Source organism: Cyanistes caeruleus, chromosome 5 (genome assembly GCF_971803275.1).
Source record: "Cyanistes caeruleus chromosome 5, bCyaCae1.hap1.1, whole genome shotgun sequence".
In the NCBI taxonomy this organism is placed as follows: Eukaryota; Metazoa; Chordata; class Aves; order Passeriformes; family Paridae; genus Cyanistes; species Cyanistes caeruleus.
The window spans coordinates 47,700,542-47,725,345 of record NC_141705.1 but is presented as its reverse complement, the minus strand read 5'-3'; the positions used below and the strand labels follow the sequence as shown (position 1 = coordinate 47,725,345).

The window sequence follows — 24,804 nt, the reverse complement described above, 5'->3', positions numbered from 1 at the left end:
TTTTTGTGCTGGGGTTTTTTTTTTGTTTGTTTTCCAGCTTTTGGCTCCTTTGACGTTATACTGGCACATAAACTTTGTGTCAAAGCCCATTTGCTGCACAACATGCTACAAATCATTGTTTGAATATCTTAGGTTTATAAGTCCATGTTTAATTGTGTATTTTTTCATTAAGGCAGATGTTTCATGAACATGCCTTCTGGCAGTTAGTGGGAGATATGTTTTCCTTTTTAAGTTTCTGAAGGCGGATATTTCTTTAGTCTGAGTCTTTGTTTAGTTGACAGAGCTGATTAATTTCTCTTGGAAATGAGTTCATAATTTTTCATTTCTGTTGGTTTCAATTTACAAAAATTCAGCAAGCTGTTTTAATTGACTTTGTTTCATGGTGCACAGTTTTCTGTCTCTCTCCATCCCCTCAAAACTGTCTAATTTTGTTCACATATCATAAAGTAACAAAATGAGGACATGAAGAGGAAGAGGATACCGTTGTACATTTTCTCGTCTAAACTAATTAGTATAGAACTTTTGTGCGGGAGATAAGTTTATGGATGACCTTTCTGTTTAGTTAGGTGGCCTTAAGTATGCTGGTAGTTTGTAGAGTAAGCAGAAGTGATGTGTAATGCAGAAAGTGCTGCTCCTTGTCTGCAGCTGGCTGCTCTGAGTCGCTCGCTGTGGAAGGGCCAAATGAAGTCATGACTTTGTGTCCTAATGCTCCGACTTGCGAAGCCTGGGGAACTGGAGTGCAGTACTGGGCTGGTGCCCACAGTTTCATTAACTTTTTTTTCCCCATTTAAAGCCAGATCTCTGTTTCAAAGATGGTTGAAGGGATTTATGGGTTTTCTTGATTATTTGCTCTCATAAACTATGTAAGAATAATACAAAAGGCCACCTGGCACAAAGCTGCTTAAGACACAAGAAAAAGGAGCCTTTTATTATTAGAACAATTGATTGGTCAACAAGTGCCAATTTCATGTATTTGTTGTCTTGGAAACTCACTTTTGCCTCTGCTTTGGATTTCAGGAAAATGAGTTAACCTGTGACAGTATTTTCAAGCTTGGGTACTTTTATTCCTTATAGTAACAGAACACCCTCTTCTGTTCTTTTGTCAAGCATGTACGTGAGTAGTGGAGAATTGTGTACACAACTGGCTTTTTATCAGTGTTTCTGAGGTTACCTTACATTGGATTAGCCAGAATTAAAAAAAAAAAAAAATAAAAAAAATCCATCACAGGCAGCTTTTGAATTGTTATAATCAACTTGTCTCTTATGTTGTATTTTATAATACATGCTCTGAAAACCTGGGAATGTATTTGTGATGTGTTATGTAGCATAAGCTGATAGTTCTGTGTTATTTGAAAGTCATTTGCCCTTTTTTTTAGTGTGTAGTACTTCAGAAATGCATTGAAACACTTTGAAATTTTATTTAATTTTCATCTTCTAAACTTGATGTAAAATGTTACTGTCTTCATGTTGCATGTTTTTGACTTGTGAAGAATTCCTGTTCATGGCAGGATTCTTTAATTTCACAATCTTTTCTGATGTAAAGTGTGCAATAAAGTAGCATTAGTTGGTAATGGGTGATTATTGCATGTAATATGATCCAGACGACCACACCCATATTTTTATATATTAAAAGGAAAGGAGTGGATATTTATTCTGTTTATTTAATTGGTTTGTCTTCCACTGCACCATAATTTGTTTGTGCTGATTATAGTAAATTTGTGCTTTACCTAACTTGGCAGGATTTGAATGGGTGGTTTGGATTACTGACAGCAATGAAAAGGAGCACTTGGAACAGAGGCATTCTGCAAAATGCCCTGATTCTGTTAGTGTGGATAAATATCTGTTACAACTTTAAAGGTGGTGGGAGTACCAATGGACTGCTTGTCTTTATGATAACATTTGTTACAAAGCCTGGGTTTTTTTCTCTAATAGTGAAAAAATGCCAGTCTCGATTAGCAAGTGGTCTGGTTCTTTCTAGGTAGTTACAGAGCTTCTCCAAGCGAGAATGCTGAGATACATGTTGGTTTCAACCCAAACTGGTTACTAAGAGCACCACAGACATGTTAAAGACAATCTAGTAACTGTAGTTGGCTGTGGTGTGCTACCTACAAAGCTGCACAGTAGGGATTCTGTAACAGGCTCTTAAATACGGCTGAGGGACTGCCATCTCAGCAACTCATGGCTTACTCATTGTGCCTTCATAGCCCGAGAAAGCACTGGAGGGAAAAGACTGTGGAAAGAAGTGCTGATAGAAATGTTTTGTTAGTGGTGGTTTTGTTTGTTTGCTTTGCTCAAATCTGTCATATGAACTACTAATGGCAAAAGTTTATTTATTCCAATGCAACTATGGAGATTAAACAAACTTTAATGTTGATCATCAGCATTTACAGTGGTAAACTGGTAACCTGGCACAAGCAGATACTGATGTTCAGAGATTAAAAGAGCACTTATCCAAAGCTGGTGACTCACTTAAATTGTATAGAAAACATCCTACTTAGCTATGTATTCAAAGAAAATAATTGTTTGCTATCTAAACTGCAGTTCATTTTGATTCCCTTCTGCCCCAACTTTGCTTCAAAATTAGAGAAAAAAAGAAATGAAAGGAAAAAGTTGAGTGGTCAAGCAGTTACTATTACTGAATTAAAACCTTATGATGGAGTTCTGTAAGTCCTATATTTCCTCTGAACTCTTGAATGTTTTTTCAGCCCTTTTAGCTAACATAAACCACATGAATACCAAAGACACTCATTTCATACGGCAAATTTGATTGAATTTCTTAAAATTTTCATAAACTCCAGATTTATACAGGATCAAGTTATAAGTGCTATGGTAATTGCAGTGTGTAGAGCAGATGGAATTTAGAGCATGGATAAATGTGTAACACTGGTCTTTCTATGTGCAATTCAGATGCCTTTGGAAGTTAGATTCAGCCATTGTGAAATGATGTTATTTGCATATTGAAATGTCAGTCATCAAATCTTTGCAGCGTGGGATTTAATTTTGATAATGGCTGAAATTCAAGGTGAAATTTCAAGGATGAAATTCCTTTTCTTCAGCATGTTCTGGAGGAATTTCTTCAGCCATTCATCTTTGTAAAATAAACAGGCATAATGTGTAAAGTTAACCTGAAAGTCCTGCTGTTTGTCCTGCAGCCAGTTGTCCAATTGCTTGACACATAAGGGCCAAATGAAGCATTTCTTCCAAGCAGCTTTTTTGGGTTTTGGTTTATTATTTCAGGCTCTCTCACTCTTACTGATAAGCAAATCAAAGACAGGAACCATCCAAATTATTAATATAGCTAATATGTAATTAGGAGTGGTGATGGGAATCAATGAGTTGGTGTGTATATAATATATCAGAAGGGGTCTTTCGGACTTTCCTTTAATTCTTTGCAATTCACGACTTCCTGTACAGAGGTAATTCAGTCCTTACTTTTTCCTTAACAATCAGTTATAAAGAATTCAGCAAAAGGAGCTCAGAAAGGGAAATCTCTGTTCCTACTGCCTCTTAACTGCTGAGAGCTGGTCCCCTGCAGGCGAGCTGCTGCTGGCCAGCTGTGAGTGTGAATGGCAGGGGCTTCTGGCCCTTGCTCTGACCTCAGCAGCAGCTGCCTCTGGTTCCTGCTGGGGAAGGAGCTCTCCTGTTTTTACAAGGACAAGCACTCTTAGTCCCTGGTGAGAACTGACTTCAATCCCCCTTTCTCAGCAAGGCAGTAGCTGTTAATCAGTACATGAGGCTTGTGAGAAGTAAACAAAACATTTGATTCTGGTTTCCTTGTCAGGCAGTGACATCTTCATTTGAAGATATTTTGCAGACAGTGAGCAGCCTCTGCCTCCCAAACCCAGACATTGCTGATATTTGGTGTAGGTAGAACAGCACTCCTTTTGGTGTTAGAGACTTTTTCCCACATTTAGTATAGCAGAGGCTGCTTTTCCCTTTCCTTTATTCTTCTCCAAATGTTTTATCATCTTTCACTTTTTAAATTTTGTATTGCTGTGCTTTCTTCCTCACAGCTTAAACACTTTGCCGTGATAGGTGGGTTTGGGCACCTAAGGAGCATAATATACAGGCAAAATAGCTGACTTGGTGGAGTCTTGACCCTAAAAGGAGTGAAGGTAATGCAGAAAGGTGAAGAAAGAAGAGTGGAAGTGAGGCAGTGTATGAATACATGTGCAAATAAGTGAAACAAGGGTGATTTCAGGGTCTTTTTTTTTCTGCCCATAATTCTGTCATGACATTTTAAAACAAAACAATTTCCTAATCTTTGGGATTCTAGAAAAATAGCTTAAAAGTATGAATTTCAAAGGCTTCATAATGAGAAGAAGGGTGAACAGACCTTGTTAATTAGCTCAAATGTGTAGGAGCTGAGAACTTGGGAACTAATCTAATGTTTTGGGAAAGGTGCTGACACATAATTTTTCTGAAGATTGCTGTTGGCAATATTATAATGTGAAAAACTTGGAAGAGCATGGCTAGCAAATACATAATAGTGTGGATAGCACTCATTAATATAAGTACATATAGAGGTTTCATAATCTAGTACAAAATATTTTAAAAATAGTATAAATAGTAGATTAATGTGTTAACATTGTGTTAGGTATTTGTTTTCTAGTTTGTTTTTTGCTGAATATTTAGAAGAAATGTTTTGAAGATAAGCAATTGGGAAAAACCAAACAACAAATCTTTTTGAAGTAAAACGTAGTTACATTCTGGAGGACCTCAACATTAATTTTGATTTCTTTTTACTAGTATCTTTATGTCTTTATGGTTTTTAAAGGTGCCTTACTCTTTTCTTGCTTAAAATACTTTCATGCAAAAAAAAAAAAAAAAAGAAAGCAGGCCAAGTTCCTGCTTAGGTTGTCAAGGGTCAGTTTTCATAGCTGTCTGACCTTTTTAGACTACACCAAGATAGTGTATGTGAGATGCAGGAGGGTTTTGTGCCTGAAGTGATAAAACTATTTTGCACAGCTTGCCTTAATAAAGAGCAGGTTGGCTAGTAACATCAGGACGGACTCCTATTTAAAAAAATCCCTATAAAATGCTCTTGTGGAGTGCAGTTGTCTTTCCTGTCCTTTTGATTATTGCCCAATATATTTCAAATCACGCATTGTAGCATTCTCTTCTCCTACTCCCTTGACTGTAGCTAAAACATCATCACATTTCATCATAAAAAACTTTATATAATATGGCCTCTGGGATTTTCTTTTCCATCCTTACCTTTTGATTCAAAGTGTATGCTGTACATTCTCCACAGCAGTAGTTTATTGGCTTCATTTGTAATGTTTAGGAGGTTTTGTTTGTTTGTTTGTTTTCCCCCAACCCAGTGTATGCTAAGGCCAGTTTTACAATATGTGCAAATGAGTAACTATAGGAACACTGCTCATTCTCTGAGGCTTCTCAGGAAAATGCAACTGTTCGAAGTCTGGTCTTTGCAGATGGAGACTGATGCCTTCTGAGCTGCCAAGTGCAGAGTAGCCCTGTGTTCTCAGCTGTAAGGAGGCTCCAGGCAAAAAATGTTGGCCTTTATTAAGCCATTTGTTAGTACCAAGCTTCTCAGAGGTTATTTTAAAAACAAAACTTTCCTGGAAATCTAATTTTTGGGATGAACTAAATTAATGCAGTGCTCTGATAGGAAATAGTAAATAGACATTCCAACTATGCCCAGATAACTTAATAGCAATTTTCTTCATTTAATAGAGATTGCTGGTTTTGGAAATGTGTGAAGCTGCAGAGTTGGCATATGTGCCTGTTACCTCTTAAAAAAGTAAACATTACATGCCCTTTTACCAACTAGTAATGGCATGTGGGGTGTTTCCAAACCTCATAGTTCCAGAATATGTTTTGATAAACATCCAGTCAGGTCAGAAAAAAGAACAACAAAAAAACCCCCAACCACCTGCATATGAAATGTGTGGATAAATGTGACTGCTGATTGCTTTTATTCATAAAAATACACTCTGGCCTTCAGGATATGTTTGCTTTTGCTTCAAACAGGCATATTATAAAACAAGCTATTCCATAAAAAGTAAGTATTAGAAAGAAAGGAAAATTAGGTTTTCTGCATTGCAACCTCATCTATAAAACAATGTTTTCACTCAATCTCTAGCTCATATTTTAATTCTCCAAGAGTGAATGGAGAGAGAATGTAAAAATGGGAGGAGGTGAGGTCTGGAGGACACTTATAAAAGCACAGCCCTTTGGTTAGTGTTGCTGGGTGTTTTTGCAGAGTGTGTGATAAAGTGGTATATTTTGTGATAGGACTAATGGATTAAAACTCTGATGCAAAAGTAAGGAAATACTTACACAATTGGAACGAGATGGTTCGGGTTTTTTAAAAACTGCCCCAACTCCATTACTTCTGAAATTAAATCAGAAAAGTGTTTTAAGAGAAAATTGGCATTTTCATATCCACTGTGTTGTAAGAGAGATCAGAACAGCAATTTTCAAATGTAAAGAAAGAGCAAATGAGTCAATAATAACCCTAAGCTATCTGATCTTGTATCTGATTGAATTAATGTTTTAGCCTTTGTAAACAAATGCATCAGTTCAGTTGTGTTATAATAGACTTAATATTTTAATTAAAATTTAATAATTTAATATTAAATAAATAATAATTAATATCTTAAATAAAGATAGGTTGTTGTGAGTCATCTGTGTTAATGGAGTCAGGAAGCAGGCAATTACCAAAGATGCTATTCTGCTTTACACTATGTTTTCTCTTTAGATGTTTGGTGAGCAAGCTTCCTTTAGTACCTTGTGATTCTTTTAATATTATAATATAAATTTGGGGAAAGATAAAAGGTTGGTAAATGTTGTCTCTTGGTGACACATATAATAAAGCATATCTTATAGTTTTTGCAAAGGAATTTATACTGGTTAGAGAGAAGCGAGTTGCACTCTGAGGGCTCCACTCATGACGGTGTGCATTAAAAAACCTACAAGAATTATTACAATCTCTCTTTGTAAGTACAAAATAATTCTGTTTGGTGCTAAAAGCACTGTTTGGCTTTTTTGTTTTCATCACAGAACCTGGAGAAGGCTTGTGAGGAAGCTGAACTGTACGTAAGCTGTGTACATGTGGAGTGCAGCACTGGGACAAGCAGTGAAAAACCCTCACCCACACCAACCACTAGTTGTTGTGGATGTGCCTTTTTAAAAGGTGTGAGCATTTAGTTCTCCTGGTGGTATTCACAGGTCTCTGGTCCCTCTGTTTTCGTAGCACATTGTAACTCTGTGAGATCCTCTGCAGAGCCAGAAAGCATATACTTTTCCTCCTACAGGTTCCTTTTGGCTATACCTTGGAACTGAAGTCTTGGTAAAGCAACAAGATCAAGAGAATGAAAAATAAAAAAATTAAGGTTTGCTGTAGTTTTCTCTAAATAAATAAAATGTCCAGCATAGAGCTTTGGCTGCTAGGATAGTTGATACTTTGTGATGCTTCAGAGTGGTTTGGTTTTTTTTTCTTTCGGATGATTCTTTTCCCTGGCCTTTCAAAATGTGAATTAGACTTTTACATTACTGAAGGTAGGGACACAGAAATATCTCAATATAATGAAAAAGCTGATTAAATACCTACTTTAAAATTTAATGAAGATGTTAAGAGTTAAATGTTTCCATTTACTTTTCAATTAGAGTGCTTTTTGAAAGGTCACCTATTGTCTAAGTCAGTTGCATTTGATTTTAAAGGGTTCTGATGGAGCAGAAAATGTAAAAGCAGTGAAACTTTTTTGATAACTTGATGATGTTTTCTTTGTGAATTCCAGCAGATTCGGTATCCCATGTTATAAGAAATACTTTAATGATCAAATTCAACAGGTTCTTTAAAATGGCTCTGTTACAGGCCAGCCTTTGAATTCTGTGTTCAGGTCAGAGCTCAAAGTCTGACCTTTAGGCTTAACACACATAGTAAAGAAGTATATTCCTTGTAACTAAGAGGCAGACTTCCAGCAACAGATACTTTTTTGCCCAGTATCACTCAAACAGCCAGACTGAGTTATTTCACAACTATAAGGGAGTTGAACGTAAGGAAAACAATTTATACTGAGCCTGACAAATGGAGAGCCGAGGTCAGTGTCATTCTACAATCTACATTGCGTTGAGGAATTCATTAGGTACATTCTGTGGTGGTAATTGTTTTATAGCTACTCTGGAGTGAAAGTCTGCTTTATTCCCAAAGCTGAAACCATAGGAATGTAACTTTTTGCTTTTAAATGGACAGATTTATATCAATGAGGAGGTATTCAGATCCCAATACAGGATGTGGTCTGACTTCTCTCAACAGCCTCACTTGCTGGGTCCCCTACTTTGAGTTATGCCCAAATGAACAAGCCATAGACATGCTATTTGCTGTATTGAATTCAAGTAGTGCTCAAAAAATAGAATCATCCTTTTTGCCCACTCAAAGTTGCCTCCCTCCACTATTATAAAAGATAGAGGAGAAAATGAGACACATTTGCCTCTTGCAAATGCCTCTCTGCTTTTTGATGTGATGTGTATTTCAAACTGTGATTCCACTGTGTCTTTGCCAGGGCATACTTGGAGATGATGCTGAGACTGGCTGGCCCATCTCCTGATACATCTACTCTCTCCTTTGGTGTGGTGATGCAACAAGTAGGAAACAGATGTTGCTGAAAGCAAACAGGTTGCTGTTTGGGAGGGAGGGGAAGGGAGAAAGGGCAGTGCAGTGAAAGGGGACAGCTGGAAGGTGGTCCCAGGCTGCAGAAACAGAGGGCAGATCTTCAACTTTCAGCACTGGTCCACTGAGATTTAATAAAAGCAGCTGAAGTTGGAGAAGAGCATTGTTCAAGTACCACGGTGACCAATGGACCTCAGCAAAGTTACTGTCTTTCCAAATTGTATTTATTGCAAGATTTGGCAGTTAGTTGGAAGAAGGTGGTATTATTTTTGGCTGTTGAGAGTATTTCTTCATTAAGTATGTGTCAGCAGAGCTGCATTCCTTACATCTTTTTGAATTCTGCTTTTCCTAGTACTTGCACAGGAACCACTGTACTGTTGGATTAATGTAACTAATACGCTCTGTAAATGTAAAAAACCAGTCCATAAAACAAAAGTACAACAACTCACACAACAAAGAAGCAAATATCACCCTCTACCTGCCAACAGGTGTCAAAAAGAATTTAGCAAAAGATATTATGGGTGTTAGAAAATAATTAGAATGTCCTGAATTATCCTAAGTATACTACCATTAAAAAAAACCCATTGGTTTCAGAAAAACCTGTTCAGCTTAGTATGAAACAGTAAAACTGTATCTGTTGTTTTGTAGTTACTGAGCCTTTTTTGCTGTACTTGATATAGCAATGAATACATTTCCCCTGAATTTCCATGGAAAGTAGAATCATGTTATAAATTGAATTAGTTAACTGTGGCTTATGGAAAATAGAAAAGATACTCGTGCTAAAACAATAGAAGTGTGCAATTCTACTGTATGTAACAGGAGAATGCACGTACTGTGTGTTAGATGTACGTGTTGGTGGCTGCGTGTTCAGATGTACTGTGATAGGACTTGAAAGTTGAATAGGGTTAAATTCTTAGAGGTGATACATGGGGTTTGGGTTTTTAAAGTGTGCTTTAGTGACTTTTCAAGTTTAACTTGAGAAATATGGAAGGATTATTTGGGGACTAAAGGATTATATGAACTTGAATGCTGACCAAGGTAATACAAAAATAAAAGGGGGCTTTGCCTTCTGAAAAGTTAATATTTATTTGTGCCAAAGTGCAAGACCTCTGAATGCCACAGAAACTTAAAAGTTCTGCTTGATATGGGCTGTATTAACAGTAATATTGGATGTGTGAAGCCAAATAAAATATTTTTGTTGTTTCAATTTGTTGAAAATTAATTTTTCTGGGACTGTATGGCAATCAGTTAGGTTCTCATGAAGAGAGGAAATCATTTTATGAGGGTCTTTCAGTGTATTGTATAAAAATGTCAAGTTCTTCGAGGTTTTGCCTTGTAGGGCTAAATTTCAACCTACTTTTTTTCTTACTTTTCTTGAAGACAGCAATTAACATTGTTTTCTATCACGGAGCTTGTGAGCTGTAGTATTTTTAGATGCAGAAGTTTCAGTTTAATTTATTGCCTGTTTACTGTAATGAAGGACTAGTTAGCCATGCTAACTAACATTCTCTGTAGGCCACATCACAGCTTGCTGTGTTTCTCTAATTCTGGCTATCAAGCTTAAAATACAGAGGTAGAGCAGGCAAAAGACCTATTGATTCAACATTGATTTTATCCATCTTTCAAGGTAGTATTTGCTAGGTATTGCCTGCACAGTAAAGGAGGATGAACCTTGTTGGCTGGTGACCATAAACAATTAATTGCTAGAGTTTTTGAAGACTTCAGACTAAAAAATAATTAAAAAATTATTTTTCTTATTAATTTAATGCTCATGAGGTTGACTAACTGAGTACTAAGTATTGGATCTGTTTTTGCTGATGAAACTTGTTACTATTCTACTTTTTGATTTTTAGGGATACTAAAATCTATTTGCTAATTTTGTGCAGTATGAACATTTGATGGTGTTTTCAGGAGTTGTACTTAATACTAAAGAGTTGTTTCAGTACTTTTTTCTTACTGTGAAGATGAACTGCCAATATCTATGTAAAACTCTGCTTTCTGAACAAGCAAAAAGGGGTCTTTAATAGGTCTGTCAGCACTCAGCCCCACTGAGACAAAACACAGCCTTACAAATTCGTAAGTGCTGACTCAACTAATTCATGATATCTGAAGCAACTCTGTGTTGGACTTTACCAAGCACATTTGAAAGAAATTAACAGTTTTTCCAGTTCTGGTTGTTACAGATATGATAGAAAGCCAGTCTTTACTATGTAGAAATAGTCACTTTGAGAAGTACCTCCTTGCACTAGCAGTCATTTAAATAAATAGGGCGGATGAGTATGGAAACTAAAAATTTACAGTAGAAAGGGTACAAGTTTTAAAACAAAAATGCTTAAGGATAGCGTATATAGATACAGTAAATGAGGGTTTATTTTGGCAACCTTGCTGTTAATGTGTTTGAATTCTCTCTGGGCATGAATGACAGGATTGGAGGAGAATTAGGCCAGAGTTTACATGAGTTTGATTGCTTTACATTAAGCTTATATGAGTTTGTTCCTAAGGATACATTAACAGCAACAACTAGAAAGTTATTTTTGGAGAAGGTTCTACCAAATATTTAATATGTTAAATATGAATTTAGCTTGAAGTGGATTAAGATGCCCAAGTGTTCCAGTAATTTCTAATCTCAGCTATAAATTGCATTTGCAGTGCTTTGCAGTTACCCATATAAAATTGTCAGGGTTGATAACTGCTGATCACTACTTAGGCATTTTCTCTGTCATCCCCAGGAAAGATGTCTAGAGACCGGGCTCTCAGGAAGCAGCAGCAGCTGAATAATTTGGTAGCAGCAGTGACAAAGCTCGCGAAACCTGGAGATTTGATTGTGGATTTTTGCAGTGGAGGGGTAATGTATATTTTTGTTTGTGGTTCAATTTCTTTCAGCTTTCATCTTCACAGCTCTAGGTGGTTGCTGCCACAAAGCAAAGCAGAAGTGCAAATGCTGAAATTTCAGCTGCTTCCAAAGGTTCTTTTATTGATATGGGGATGCCCATCAACATGATGAGTGAAAAACAGGGAACACTGAAAAGTGACTGAGATTGCTTTTTGTTTTCACAGGGCCATGTTGGAATTGTTCTTGCTTATATGATGCCATCATGTCAGGTAAATTCTCAATAAAAAGATGTCTGGTAGTCGTCTTAAAAAGATGTGTATGTAGGGAAGACACACAGAAGTCACAGTTGTCTCAGCAGAGGATTTAGGTTTAAAACATGCAAATTTTTTAGCATAATCCCCAAATGTGTGTGGTGCTTTCCAGAAAAGACAAAAGTTGTATGAAAATATAAAATATTTTCAAGCTGATTAATACTGGCAGGTATTAAATGCCACCAATTGTTCCTGGGTGTCCAGCTAACCATTTTGTAGATCTCAGACTCTGCCACTAGTGATTCAGGGGTTTTCTCAACAAACTACAAAGTTTTCTGCTTGGTAATGTTGTACTTTGATTTCTCAGTATTATTTTGCCTTACTTTGTCTTATGTGTGAAATCTAGGTGGTACTTATAGAAAATAAGGAGTTGTCTCTGATCCGTGCTAAAGACAGAAGTGATGAACTAGGTTTAAACAACATTTGGTTCATTCAAGCAAATTTGGACTATTTTAATGGGACTTTTAACATTGGGGTAAGTGATTATAACTTTTCCACTTCAAAACTTCAGTGTCTGATTAGTTATTCTTAAAGTAACTGATGCATGTGAGAGGATAAAATCCTGTATGTCTTTACAGACTCTGAAAGTAAATGAGATTAATGTCCTGTCTAGAATTTTTCAGCCCTAGTGAAGAATAGGGCATAAATAGTATTTTGTAGCTCTGTAAATATTCCTGTCATCTAGTTTTTTACGCTGTTTATAGAATATAACCTCTGTGGCAAGGTACAAGCTTTCCATGCGAGATTGATTCTTCTTTAAATCATCTATCTAAAAGCCTGTTTTGACTGTAGCTGAGAGTGGGTCATGCTGAAGGTTTTTGGTACATGAATGGTACTGTTTAACTGTTTGGTTGCTTTATTTAAGAAAGGAAAAGAAATTTAGTGCAGGAGAAAGAGGAGAGAATGAATGTTTTTAGTCCAGTCCTTCCAAGTGTAAATTTCCAGTTCTCAAGCTTTATTTTCTGTGTTACATTGTCATATAAATCTCAGTGGGTGAACTAGAGAGCTATTTCAAAATATCAGGATCTCGTGAATGATACTCTGAATTGTGTGTGTGAAATGTTTAATAGTTGTTTTATGAAAAGAGTCTCCAATTTTGAGGTCATTAGAATTCCTGTCTTAATTTCTGGGGCCTGTTTTAAGGATTAATACAATATTAACCCTGTGGAGTTTTTATTTAAAAAAAAAAAAGTATTCTCTTTTCAAGTTCTGTTACAAGGGAGATCTCAAAGTATACGTCAGAAGAGTTTACTTGGAAATTTTTCTTTTTCAGACATTAATTTTCAAATATCTGAATTAGTCTTCACATTTTATTTTGTTTCAGACAGTGAATTCAATATATAGGGTATCCTGAGGAAGCTTTGTTTGTAATTTTATTTGGGATTTTTTTCTTAACTAAATGGGTTCTCAGAAAGCCAAAGAAGAAATCAGTTGGTGTAACAGGACATACAGGCTTAGCAAAGTTACTGGTTTATCTGCTGCTGTTTTAAGGCTTCTTTTTCTGCAAGCAAAGCAGAGAGCTGTTTTCTACTCGGATAGATGAGGAAGTAACTATAATGACATTCCATGATAATCTGATAGCTGTGATATTAAGAATCTATTTCTGATGTTAAACTAATTTTATTTTTTAATTTTAATTTTGTTGTAAAATTCATATGAGCAGAAGAATCCATTGTGAAATTATTTTCTTGTTAATTTTTTAATGTTGTGCCTGAGACTAGAATATTTGTTTCCATCTGCATGCAATTACAGTTCAGTTGATGATTAATGGTCTCCTTGACTGAGCTTACAGCAAGCAGACTGGAAACAAAAAAGACTTTGTTTTAATCTGTGTCTGAGAGCAAAGTTTTTATCTTCCAGTTGCTCTACCTTGACAAACAGCTTTGAACCCTGAAATCTGAGCTGTGCCGTCTTAAACCCCTTCTCTAAATGTACGGTGAACAAAAAGCAAAGCAAACAATGTAGTTTTATAAAACCACATGGCTGCATAAAATCAAAAATGTGCCTCAAAAATGTCCTTGTTTGAGAATGCACCAGGCCTACTCTTTGAGGCACTCTTTGAGGTACTGGGAGGAGGCAGAGAAGGTAATACCCCATTTCAGTGGTGCATTTGACATCCCAGGTATAGACAGGAGAGAGCTGCCTGCGTTCCCTTGCAATATATTGAGTATTGCAGTAACTTGCTTTTCTATAGGAGAGCAGGCAGAATTTGGGTGCAACCTGTGTGTTGCCCAAACACATTAGTGTTCATGGGTAGTTGTGATCAAATATTATTTTAGTTTTAGTTGAAGAGCCCCTCACTAAGAAAAAAATATACAAGAGTAAGGAGAGGACAAAAAAAATTAGAGGAGGGCAAGTTGCATTAGATGCCTTCCCCAGCTCCAGTGTTTGTTTCCTATAGGTTTTACTAAATACTTGAAAATCAAATTACCTAAATGTATGCATAATTTTTTCCTTTAAATGTGACCCTCAGGTAAATCTGTTTCTTCTCCTACTGCTTAGTTAAAATCCAGTTTTGACATAGTTCTTTGTATTTCTAAGTCCTTTTTGCTTGACAAAAACTTTTGACAAATCACTGCATAGTTTTTCTGTTACATATACATATATTCCAGTACTATTTTTCTGGAGATTTGTTTTAAATTTATTTGATGTCACAATTAAGTGCACCTACCTTTTGAGTGTTTTTGGTGAGTGACCCTTCTTCGGTGTTGATTCTTTGTTAAATGAATAAACCCTAAATTTTCCTTAACATAGATATGAAGGAGAGGAATGAAAAACTGGAGAATTAAGGACCAGGCCTTTGGTATAACAGCGTTAGTTGCAAAATCTTCCTCATGCATTAATTAGCTCAGTAAACCAAAGAAATGCTGGATTGTATTTAGAATGTTCCAGTGATGAATTTTCATGTTTCCTTGGTTGTTTTTCCTGCTGTAGGTGGCCCTGCACGCCTGCGGGGTGGCCACAGACATGGTGATTGAGCACTGCCTCAGGGCACGGGCAGCCTTTGTCATCTCCCCCTGCTGCTATGGCTTCATTCAAAATACAGTCAAGTTCAAATATCCACGAAGGTAAACTAAAGCTTGCAAGATAAGCCCTAAAATACCAATTTAAGTGAGGGAATAAAATCCTAAAAGAGTATAGAATTAATTGTTTGAGGGTCATTGTGAGCAACTAGGCTAAACTGATTCACACTGACAATGAAACTGTTTCCTCCTGTTTGTCAACCTATCCTCACAGGCAGATTGGTAATTCCTGGATTATGTTTTTCTGTATTTATCTTTACATGGTTCAGAAGGCTTTATACAAGCAACATAGTAGATACAGTATCTAATATGCAGACCTTCTACCTTAAAATCACAAAGTTAATAGCAAATTTGTGAAAATTACTCTATGAAGGGGAATTGACATTTTACTGTTGGAGGAAGATGTAAGCAGTCAGTGTAAAGAAATGGGTCTGCTTTATACCTCAGTTAACTGCTTGTAGAACTCCTTTGATTTATTCCTAAGCAGATAAGCTCTCCTGTATTTCAGTTCATATTTCTAATACATTTTCAGTGGATTGTGTACATATTTTGTCTTCAGATTTGCCTTGTGGGAGATACTAATATATCTTATGCTTAAGAATTTTAATGCCTTTCATATAAATAAAATGTAAAAGATATGTGTAAAGTGGCAGAAGATAAGAGGTTAAACCTCCTTCTGGGTCAGAACTAGGTGGAGGAAAAGGGTTGTGTTTTGGTTGGCTTTTTGGTTTTGTTCATAAAACTGAGCTTTGCATTTTGGATGTCCAAGATGGATTAGATTTAATTCTATTAGGAATTGCATCAATAACTTAAGTATATATTTGCTAAAATAAGAAACTGAAACATGCAGTCTTAAAAGGAATCAACAAATCTAAAAAGATATTATGCATTCATATGAAATATTTTTCATACTTTTCTATAATATAAAATATCTGGCACCGAAGTGCATAGTAAGTAATTATTTATAATTTGTGTGTTTGATAACCTTTGCATTTAATTATTCTTTCTTACTCAATTTGATATTTCCATCTGTTCATGTGTGTCCTTTTTGTTTTCTCTTGTGACACAATAAAACAAGTCTTATGAAGAGACAATAAAATTCCAAGCCTTCTAAATTTAACAGGCATGTAATTTTTCTCAATAGATTTGCTTTAAAATTGGCTGTTTAATGTTTAACTTTTGGCCAGCTACATTTTTAGACCACAAAGACTGGAAATGATCACTTAGAAAACTTTTGTTGCTGTAGATGCTGCAAGAATGTTTGTGTTTGCTAAAATTTTGAATCTCATAAGTCTGCAAAAAAGCTGTCAACCTGAACTTGAGCTACATTTTAGGGTTTGCTTTTTCTTTTTTTTCTTATGTTATATGATTATAAAACATGATAGCCTGGCCATATCACCATAGTGGCTGTGTTCTATACTCAGCTTCATTGAGACTCTTTAGCTTTGTGATACAAACAAAATATATGTGTGTATTTTTAAATATATATAAATTGTTTGTGTGATGGTGAGAAAACCAGTAAGTATGTCTTAGCATTTCTAATGTTTGAAAGAGAGAAGTTTTATTAATACTAGGAAAAAACCCACCACTAAATACACTTTTCTAGTGAACTGGAACTGTAATGGGTTTTGGTATTTTTAAATGCCTTTCTGTAAAATGAGATATTGCTGTTTTCTTTAAAATGTGTTCAAGTATGTAATGATTCCTTCTATTTTCCACCTTTGCTGTTTGTAGATGTTAATTGAATTATCTATAATTTTTTTTCAGTCATCAGTTCAAAGAAATTTTGTCCTACAAGGTATGTAAAAGGGAAGATGAACAGAGGGAAGGTGTTTATATGCAGTTTCCTGCATTTCACTGGGTCTTATCAAATGAAATATAGGTGGTTATCTTCTAATTGTGAGAGGGGCATGTTTTATGTGAAATGTTCACTATTGGTGCAGGTGTCATTGTGTTTTCTCTCCACTATCCATTTTAAAGGCTTTTTTCTTCAATAAAATTAAATTGTTTCTCTGCAAAAAAAAGCCAGCATTTTTTGTCATAATGTCATAAGTGAGCCATTCCTCAGGTACCTCAACATGAATCAGTTAAAAATTACAGGATACCAATTTGTTTAGCTGTTAAATACAACTGTTGTAATAAACATGAGATTCCTCCTTCTAATTTATATCTAAAACGTTGGACATACTAAGTAGAAAGAGCTTAAACAGATCAGCAAGATTTTGATATAATATTTATATTTTATATAGTTTTAAAAATATTGTTCAAAATTATTTTAAAAATATTAGAGTGTGTTTGGACCCTGAGCATCTGGGGTCTGTGGAGATAGATAATCTGAGAGTAATGTGGGAGAAATTATCACTGAAACATACAGATCTGACAGAGTGAAGGGTAACAGAAGTGTGGGAAAGGACAAGAGCAGAGAGGTGGACAGCAGAAAACTGGTACTGATCTGTTTTGTCCTGTGAGTTTAAATTAGTTAGTGGTGAGCAACCCAAAATTTGAAGGTCAGAGGCACTTAATGTGGCATGGAAAAAACATGTTTCCTTCTGAGAGAAGCAGGGTTATATAGAAACTTTACTAAATTTACAGCTCAAGTCCTGGGCAGGACTTTTGGCTTTTACAACATAGAAGTGATTTTTGGAGGTGCAGAAAAATTCTTTGTAACAAAAGTATGGAAACGAAGGAGAGTATTTCTAATATCCAAATGCTTTTGGGGACAGTGGGCAGTGCAAAGATAATGTATGTGCCAGGAAAATAGAGATTATCCTTTTTAATGCCTAAATTAGAGGGAGGTTTATAAATTTAGAAAATCTCCAGCCTTCTTATAAGGGAAGTTCAGTTATCAGGTGATAAATGCCCAATGATTGAGATGCCAAAAGCCACTTGATTGATTTGGAGCTGCTATTATTTTTTCTCACTATTAATGTTCCTTTCAATGTCTCTAAGACATAATCTCAAAGAACTCAGGTTTCAGTTCAGGAAGAAATTATTTACTAGCATTACTAAACCTGCTGACAGTACAGAGAGATGGTGTCTATTATAAAGTCAAGGATGCCTAGTTTAGGACAGTGTGTATAATCTCATTGCAGCTCAGTGAATTTTTTCTTACTCTGTTAATCCATGGAGATTCAAATCACAGGGTTTTTCAATACTATAGAAGCTCCAGAATTTTATCATTTGAGTTGCAGAAGGGCATAGGAGTCAAAGACAGGGCTAAAAAATACTTCTCTCTTAGAAACGTAAGAGTCTATACAATTGGTCTAGGCTGGTTGGTGCCTCAGATAATCCTAGTTATAAATAACTTATGCAGCTAGCTGTATGTGTTTTTATTTCATATTAATAAATTCTTACAGGTTATTGGCCAGCAGCCAAAGTTGCCATGTGTTAGCCAGACATTGTCTGTGTCACCCACTCCAGTTCCCATTTTAAATTAATTTCTCTTATCTTTCATTTTAGTGAGATCTAAAAAGACATCCAGAAGTCTGGCATTTCCAAAACTTTTTTGATGAGAACATTATGCTGTAATTCAGTAGTTTATAGTTGCAAGGAATAAGGTTATGATAGATGTAGATTTCTACTATGATACATTTTGGGACTGTGTCAAGACACAAGGAGAATTGGAAAGTAGAACTGTATAAATTTGCAAATACAGCTTTGGAAATTTAATAGGAATTGAGCATGTGGGTGTTCTAGTAAACAAGTTAACTGTTTATGCACCCTTTGGGAAGTTTATAATCATTTTAGAAATGCTTTCCTTATTTCAGCCAACAGGGTATATGACAGTTTAATCACTGTGTCAAGAAGAAACAGTGTAGTCATAACAGGCTCTAGTTTATATTTTTGGATCACTCTGTAAGAAGCTAAGGACTGGAGTCAGTCCAGATTTTCAGGTTAACTTTGGCTCTGGTCTGGTCCAAAGAGCTGGGAATTTACTGTTGCAAAGAGCCAAGTTGTATTGGGCGCCCGAAGGCTAATGAAGAGTTGTGTGCTAACCTGAATCTTCTCCCTCTCCACTAAATCCCTCTTTTTCTTCTCAAGCTGCCTGTCACTGCCGCTTCTCTCCTAACAGTGGCCACGTTGTCCATGGCACCCCTTCTCCCTCTTCAGTAGTCACGTCTGGGTTTAATGCTTTCAACTCTTTTGTACTACAAGAATAGTCACATTTGAACTGAACTGACTGGGTGTAACATGTTTAAGGCCTAAATGTGTTATGACAAGTTCTTTACTTCTGTATTTTTTATGAAACTGTGAGCTGGAAACCTTCATATAGATGAGCTGTACTAGGGAACAAATACCCTTGCATCAAGAAATTACAAATATATTTAAATGAATAATATTTGTGTATCAAGCAGGGATAATATTTTATTTTATAATACATGGGAAATTTTTTGCAGTCAGGTGTCTATTTATGAATTGGATGGTGTGTACTGGGGGAATTACTATCTTGATTTAATATGAATTTTTTTGTGGAGTGAAGACTTGGATGTTTATGGCCCTCTAAAAAAGGCTGGAGTAAGTATCCTTACTTCAGAATACTGAAAGAACCTGAAGTATCCTTTGGTGAAGTTGCTCTCTCCACCTGTTACGAGAATCAAATCTTTAAAATCATAATTTTATATCAGGAAAGAATATAAAAATATATTTTTGATGCACGGCACATGTCCTTGTTTCAGAACTATAGCTCTGGAAGCTTTGCTTAGCAGAGCACTTTGTGTTGTTCTCCCTTTCTGTTTTCTCCCCATGACACTGTGGGAGACTTGGAATGTTATGCAATTCTAAGATGTTTCTGATTTACTCTGCCTTGTACTGAGTATTGCAGCTGTCTCACAAAGCACAGCTGTCATCAGAGCAGTAATTCTACTGCCACACCTGCAAGGCTCCTGCTCTCACCACCTGGCTAACCTGCTTTCCTTGGCTTGGATGGTCTTTGAGGAGCCATTTTGCTGGCAAAGGTGGTGGGCATTGAAGGCAAGTGAGGATGCGGCTCTGCTTCTGCTCTAAACAGCACCCTCCCCTCCACCATCCCCCTGGGCAGGGAGAAATTCTTCTGTAGAAGTTTCTGCAGAAAATTTTAATGGAAAAGGGGTAGTTTGAAAGTAAATTGTGCTCCTTTTGATGGAGGAAACTTTCCTATTCACAACCAGGTAGTTTTTGCCTTCCAAATGGATCTAAATGGATTTGGTAGGGCAGAGGAAGTTTTACCCACAAGCCTATCCTGGGATTCAAAATCACTGCTTGGGAGAAATGTTCAAATCAACTGTTAAAAGAATTTTGTCTTGGCTGCTTATTGATGCAGGGAAGCTGCCCTATTACGACTGTGCTAAAAGATGACTGTGTTGCTCATCAGTTATTGAAGAAGAAATTAGTCTGCAGAATGTCTTTGAAAGAACGCTGTCTTGTATACATTGCATCCCATTCAACTGCTGCAAAGAATTAGGAAGTCCAGCAAGAAACAAATACACATGAGGAGAAATGAGGCAGCGATTACAAGCACTTGACTTACACATGTATTTGCAGTGTAAAGCTGGGATTTCTACCCAGGTGGATTTTTTTAGAAATACTGTCTTCAATGTGGTAGCATTTCTGATACTTTCAAGCATTTTATCAGATTTTTCTTGATTAATTTTTTTTGGTCTTTTTTATAGGAGCACATGATTCTTTGCAGGTTTGCAGATCAGACAGCTGTTCAGCTTCCACCTGAACGCAGGCTAATCGGTACGAATTTCTGCAGCTCTTGTTTAAACCATCCCTGTAATGGTTTTACCTTGATCCATAAAGAAAGAAGTAGGACATTTATGAATGGGCCATTAAGTAGATGTCTTCAGATAACAGTTGAAAAATTTAAGTTTTGTCACATTTCACTTCTTGCTGTTCTCTTCTTGCTGTAGAATTGTTTTTATTCTTCCAAAATCATCAATATTAAAGAGAGAGTTTGCATTTTACTGTCTGGTATTACTGTTCTGATGGAAGCTGTAAACTAGCTTCCAGGTCAGAAAAGACAGAAGGGGCTAGGAGTTCTAAGGACATAACTCTGCTTTTCTGGCTTAGAAGAAACATTTATGAAGTATATTAAAGCAGTACTAGCTAATAAGCATGATGTTTTTAAAAAGCTTAATTTGAAGAATTGAAAGTGTTTCTTATACTTGCTGCACAAAAAGAAAATAATAGAGATCCTGTATAAAGGCTGACAATAAATTTGTCAGTTTCTTCTGTCATCATCACAATATTTGAAAAAAAAGTATTTAAAAGGTCAGTATTCACTCACTAGAGTTGGACCCAATGCTATGGACTGAAAATTGAAATAGGACCCCAAATTTTTTTTTGTTCTCACTGTCTGAAACTGCAGGGATGTATTTCCACAAATGTAACTTTTAAGTGTTTTGCCCTGAGAGTGTGTACACCTGTAATAATAATATTGGAGAGAGTGGCCATTTTGTTCAACCAGCCACAGAAGGTGATTTTCTGTGAAACCACAAATATGGGAGGATAGGGCTACAAAGGGTAATTTGCAGAGTTCTGTCCTGGTTGGTAAACTGATAATTTCTCCCTGCAACATACAAATCCATACAGGACTGAGTTGGAAAGATCTTTTCAGGTCCTCCTTATTATCGTATCTTTAAATTGTCTCCAACCCAATTACTACCCATCTCAAATCTCAAGCCACAAACAGAACAGAGTCCAAATGTCATAATGTTGGTGAATTCAAAGTAGTGAAATTCTTTTTTTACTAAGGAATCCAGTTGAGAAGGACAAAATCGTTCTGGCTGTGGGCTCACTGTGGACAGACAGAGTAGATTGGACTGAACCTTGCATTAAATTGTGATGTGCATCAGCTGCTCTGAAATACAAGGATGCTGCAGGGTGTGTTGGTAACCCCTGCCCAAAACTTCTACAGGCGCCTGACCAGGGTGCATAAAAGGGCTGGTAATGATACAGGCACAAAAGCTCTTTATATGTTCAGGGAAGAGAGGTAAGCTGTTCCAGAGGGTAGTTTGGAATACCAGACTCCAATTCCAAGGGTAAACAGGATGTGCTCCTGTCTCTTCATCTCACACCCCAAATGCATTTAACTATACAATTCTGTCAAGGAACAAAGGAAGAGGTAGGATCATTGTGTTTGAGCATTGTGCCCTGTTGACTTGGGACTGTAACTGTTAGTGACAAAACATTTCAAAGTAGCATTAGATTTTTGTTGCAACAGAGTTTCAAGCTGCCAAAAATACAATCTGACAAGTCAATTTGGTATTTCAGAGCATAATAATCAATTATAATGAGTAAATAAGTAAAGACAAATGGTCCCATCATCTTGTCATGGCTGTGTCATCATAAAAATCTTCTAAGCAGAAAAAAACCTTCTATCCTTCCTGGTTTTTTTCAGCAGGCAAATCTGAAATAAGCTTATTTTGCATTATCAGTTTAGTATGTTTGTTTATAAATAGTTAAAATATGTCTCAAATCAGTTGTTCTGGATCACTTTTTTTGGTATTTTAGTCTATTATTTATGTTCAATAATCGAGATTTTCAGATTTTAGGTGAAAGTACTGGAGGAAAACAGTTACGATTATAAAGAAAGTGAGATTTCAGAGAGCTAAGGGGTAAACCAGGCATATTTCTTCTTCCCATTTACATTAAAGCATGTTTTTTCCTGGAAGTTTTGAGAATACTTTTCAATAGTTGTGCCTTTCTCCATATACAAATAGTTAATAACCTCCTCAAGGTCTTTGCTAAATGAGGGTTACAAGTCACAGATGTGATTTGGAACATAAACCAGATTAGAATGTTTTTTAAAATAGGTTTGGAACTTATTTTTCAGATGGCTTACTGATGTGTTTTCTTAACATTGAATATTTGCATGCACATTTCTGATAAAGTTTCTACATTTTGAGTTTCTGTGCTCTCCCTTGCTCTAATTTTAGGAAAGCAGTGTATGGGACTTGTGGATCTGGACCGGGCATGGGCTGCAGAAGAGCATAACTACTCTGTCCAAGTTATATCTATGGAGCCAGAGAGTTGTTCTCCAAAGAACAATATGTTTGTTGGCATCCCTGCTTAGAGTGTGAAACTTGCACTTGATTTGAAGCTGAACATAAATCTTCAGTGCATAATGACATCCAGCAGATAGAGGCAGCACTGGAACCAGACATCCTGCATCTTGAACGCATTGCCTTTAGAAGGGGAAGCAACCCCCAAGGTCCTAAAAAGCAAACTGCATGCAGAGCATCACAAATCAACTTGTAATGTGTCATTAAGCAACTTTTGGTTCTCATACTGAGAAGTTTCTGGATCTAATGACTGTGCATGGAATTATATCCATCTGTAAAAGTTCAGAAAAAGCTGGCTTTGTTCAAGGAAAGGTGATTTCCTTTTCAGTAAAGCTGTGTCTTGGCTGCTTGGAAATTGCATTCGTGGTCAAAACAGCATTTGTGTTCCTAAGCAGAGCAGTTATCAGCCAGCAGTGCTGGTCACCAGAGGAACAGAGAAGATCAAATTCACTATGTTACTGAAGATGGCTGTGCAACAGGAGTTGGCCTGACTTTGCCAAAGAATTGCATACTACTGTAGGAAGATTATTTTTAATAAAAGTTCATCAGAATACTTTGGGCCTCAATCTGCTTATTAAAAATGTATTCTAACCTGCTGATCATTTTTTAAAAAATACTTTAGAATTACCTTTAAATATTATGCAAGGATTCTGTAACCAGGCATTTGACATTGGGTTTAAAGAAACCCAACTGCTCATTATGCGTTGACCAGAAAGTGGGAGGTAGACATGATGTTAGTGAATGGATACTTCACTGTTGCATTGATAACAGAAAGGTGTTGATTGCCATTCATATGAAACTTGCTGTCAGAAGAAATACTTAAGAACAGTTCATGTGTCTACATACATCATCTTCATTGGTTTTATATTCAGTTTAAAATTTCCCCAAAGTTGCATTGTGGAACCATTTGAAAATATAATCGTGGTTACGCCACTTTAAAATGAAAATAAGCATTCTCCTGTGCTCCATTTCCCCTCTAATTTTAAATCACCTGTTCACACAAACACAATGGAAGGTAGCTCCTAATGAGATATTTACTGCCATCTTTAGGGGTTATACACATATGTGAATTCTGCCATGTTTCTATTTAAATAATCTGAAGTTTGAAAACTTGTGAACATAACTTCAGGACATGGCAAACTGGATTGCAAACAATAGGTATTGGAGCAAAAAAAGGATCCAAAAATATTTTATTATTCATGAAACTTAGCTATCTAAAATATCTAAATACTTGAGGCTTTTTTCATGTGAACACATGGAACTCTACCCACTTACTTAAAATGCACAAAAGTGAGCAAGTAAGAGTGAATTCTTGCCTTTAGCCTGAGTTTTCCCACAGATAATGATGGAATACTTTTTCTGCAACTATTTGTGTTTACAGGAGTAATTGGAGTTTTGAAGGATGTGTGGCAACTACAAAGTACATTGCGATGCCAGTTGTCTCCAGAGTTTTCTACAGTAGTTGCCCAATGGGAATTCAGTTTCTAAATTAGTGGTAGGTCAATCTGAACATTAGTCATGTTAAATTACTTTTCTTGAGTGAGCAAATGTCTCTTTGTGACTTTTTTGTGCTGAAGGAAGAACTCATCAAGGTGAGGCACCTGTTGGAAACTGTGATGCTGTTTACAGTAAGCATTTTTCACACTGCTCTGCTCCAGGCAGTGGATAGCAATATGAATGTTTTAATTGTGGTGGTGTTGAACATTTGGCATGGTCTGATACTATGCAATAATACAGAGCTTTCAGTAGAGCAAAATTCTGTGCTTTTACATGCTTCTCATTTCCTACAATATCTGTATCAATAGTTTGTAATAGCTTTTGGATCTACCTAAAAAGAAGGAATACGTTTGAGATGTGCAACAGAGAACATGTGTGCTATGGAATAAAAAATAAAAATGGATTTTTAACAGGCAAAACCGGGATTTCTTAAGAAGAGAGTGGAAAAGGAACCTTATTT

General features: G+C 36.2%; 1 protein-coding gene across 12 annotated transcripts in view; it reads left to right on the top strand.

Moving 5' to 3' along the window:
- Nucleotides 1-23,400, top strand: part of GSTCD (glutathione S-transferase C-terminal domain containing) — a 46,360-nt gene extending 22,960 nt beyond the window's left edge. For all 12 annotated transcript variants that reach the window (XM_086888309.1, XM_086888308.1, XM_086888307.1 and 9 more), the window contains 7 exons: nt 11,365-11,480; nt 11,693-11,737; nt 12,126-12,254; nt 14,714-14,847; nt 16,570-16,600; nt 20,451-20,520; nt 22,722-23,400. In XM_086888309.1, the coding sequence (XP_086744435.1) occupies nt 11,365-11,480; nt 11,693-11,737; nt 12,126-12,254; nt 14,714-14,847; nt 16,570-16,600; nt 20,451-20,520; nt 22,722-22,858 (662 nt within the window). In that variant the 3' untranslated portion in view covers nt 22,859-23,400. The remainder of the gene's footprint in view (nt 1-11,364; nt 11,481-11,692; nt 11,738-12,125; nt 12,255-14,713; nt 14,848-16,569; nt 16,601-20,450; nt 20,521-22,721) is intronic.
- Nucleotides 23,401-24,804: the final 1,404 nt, after the last annotated feature.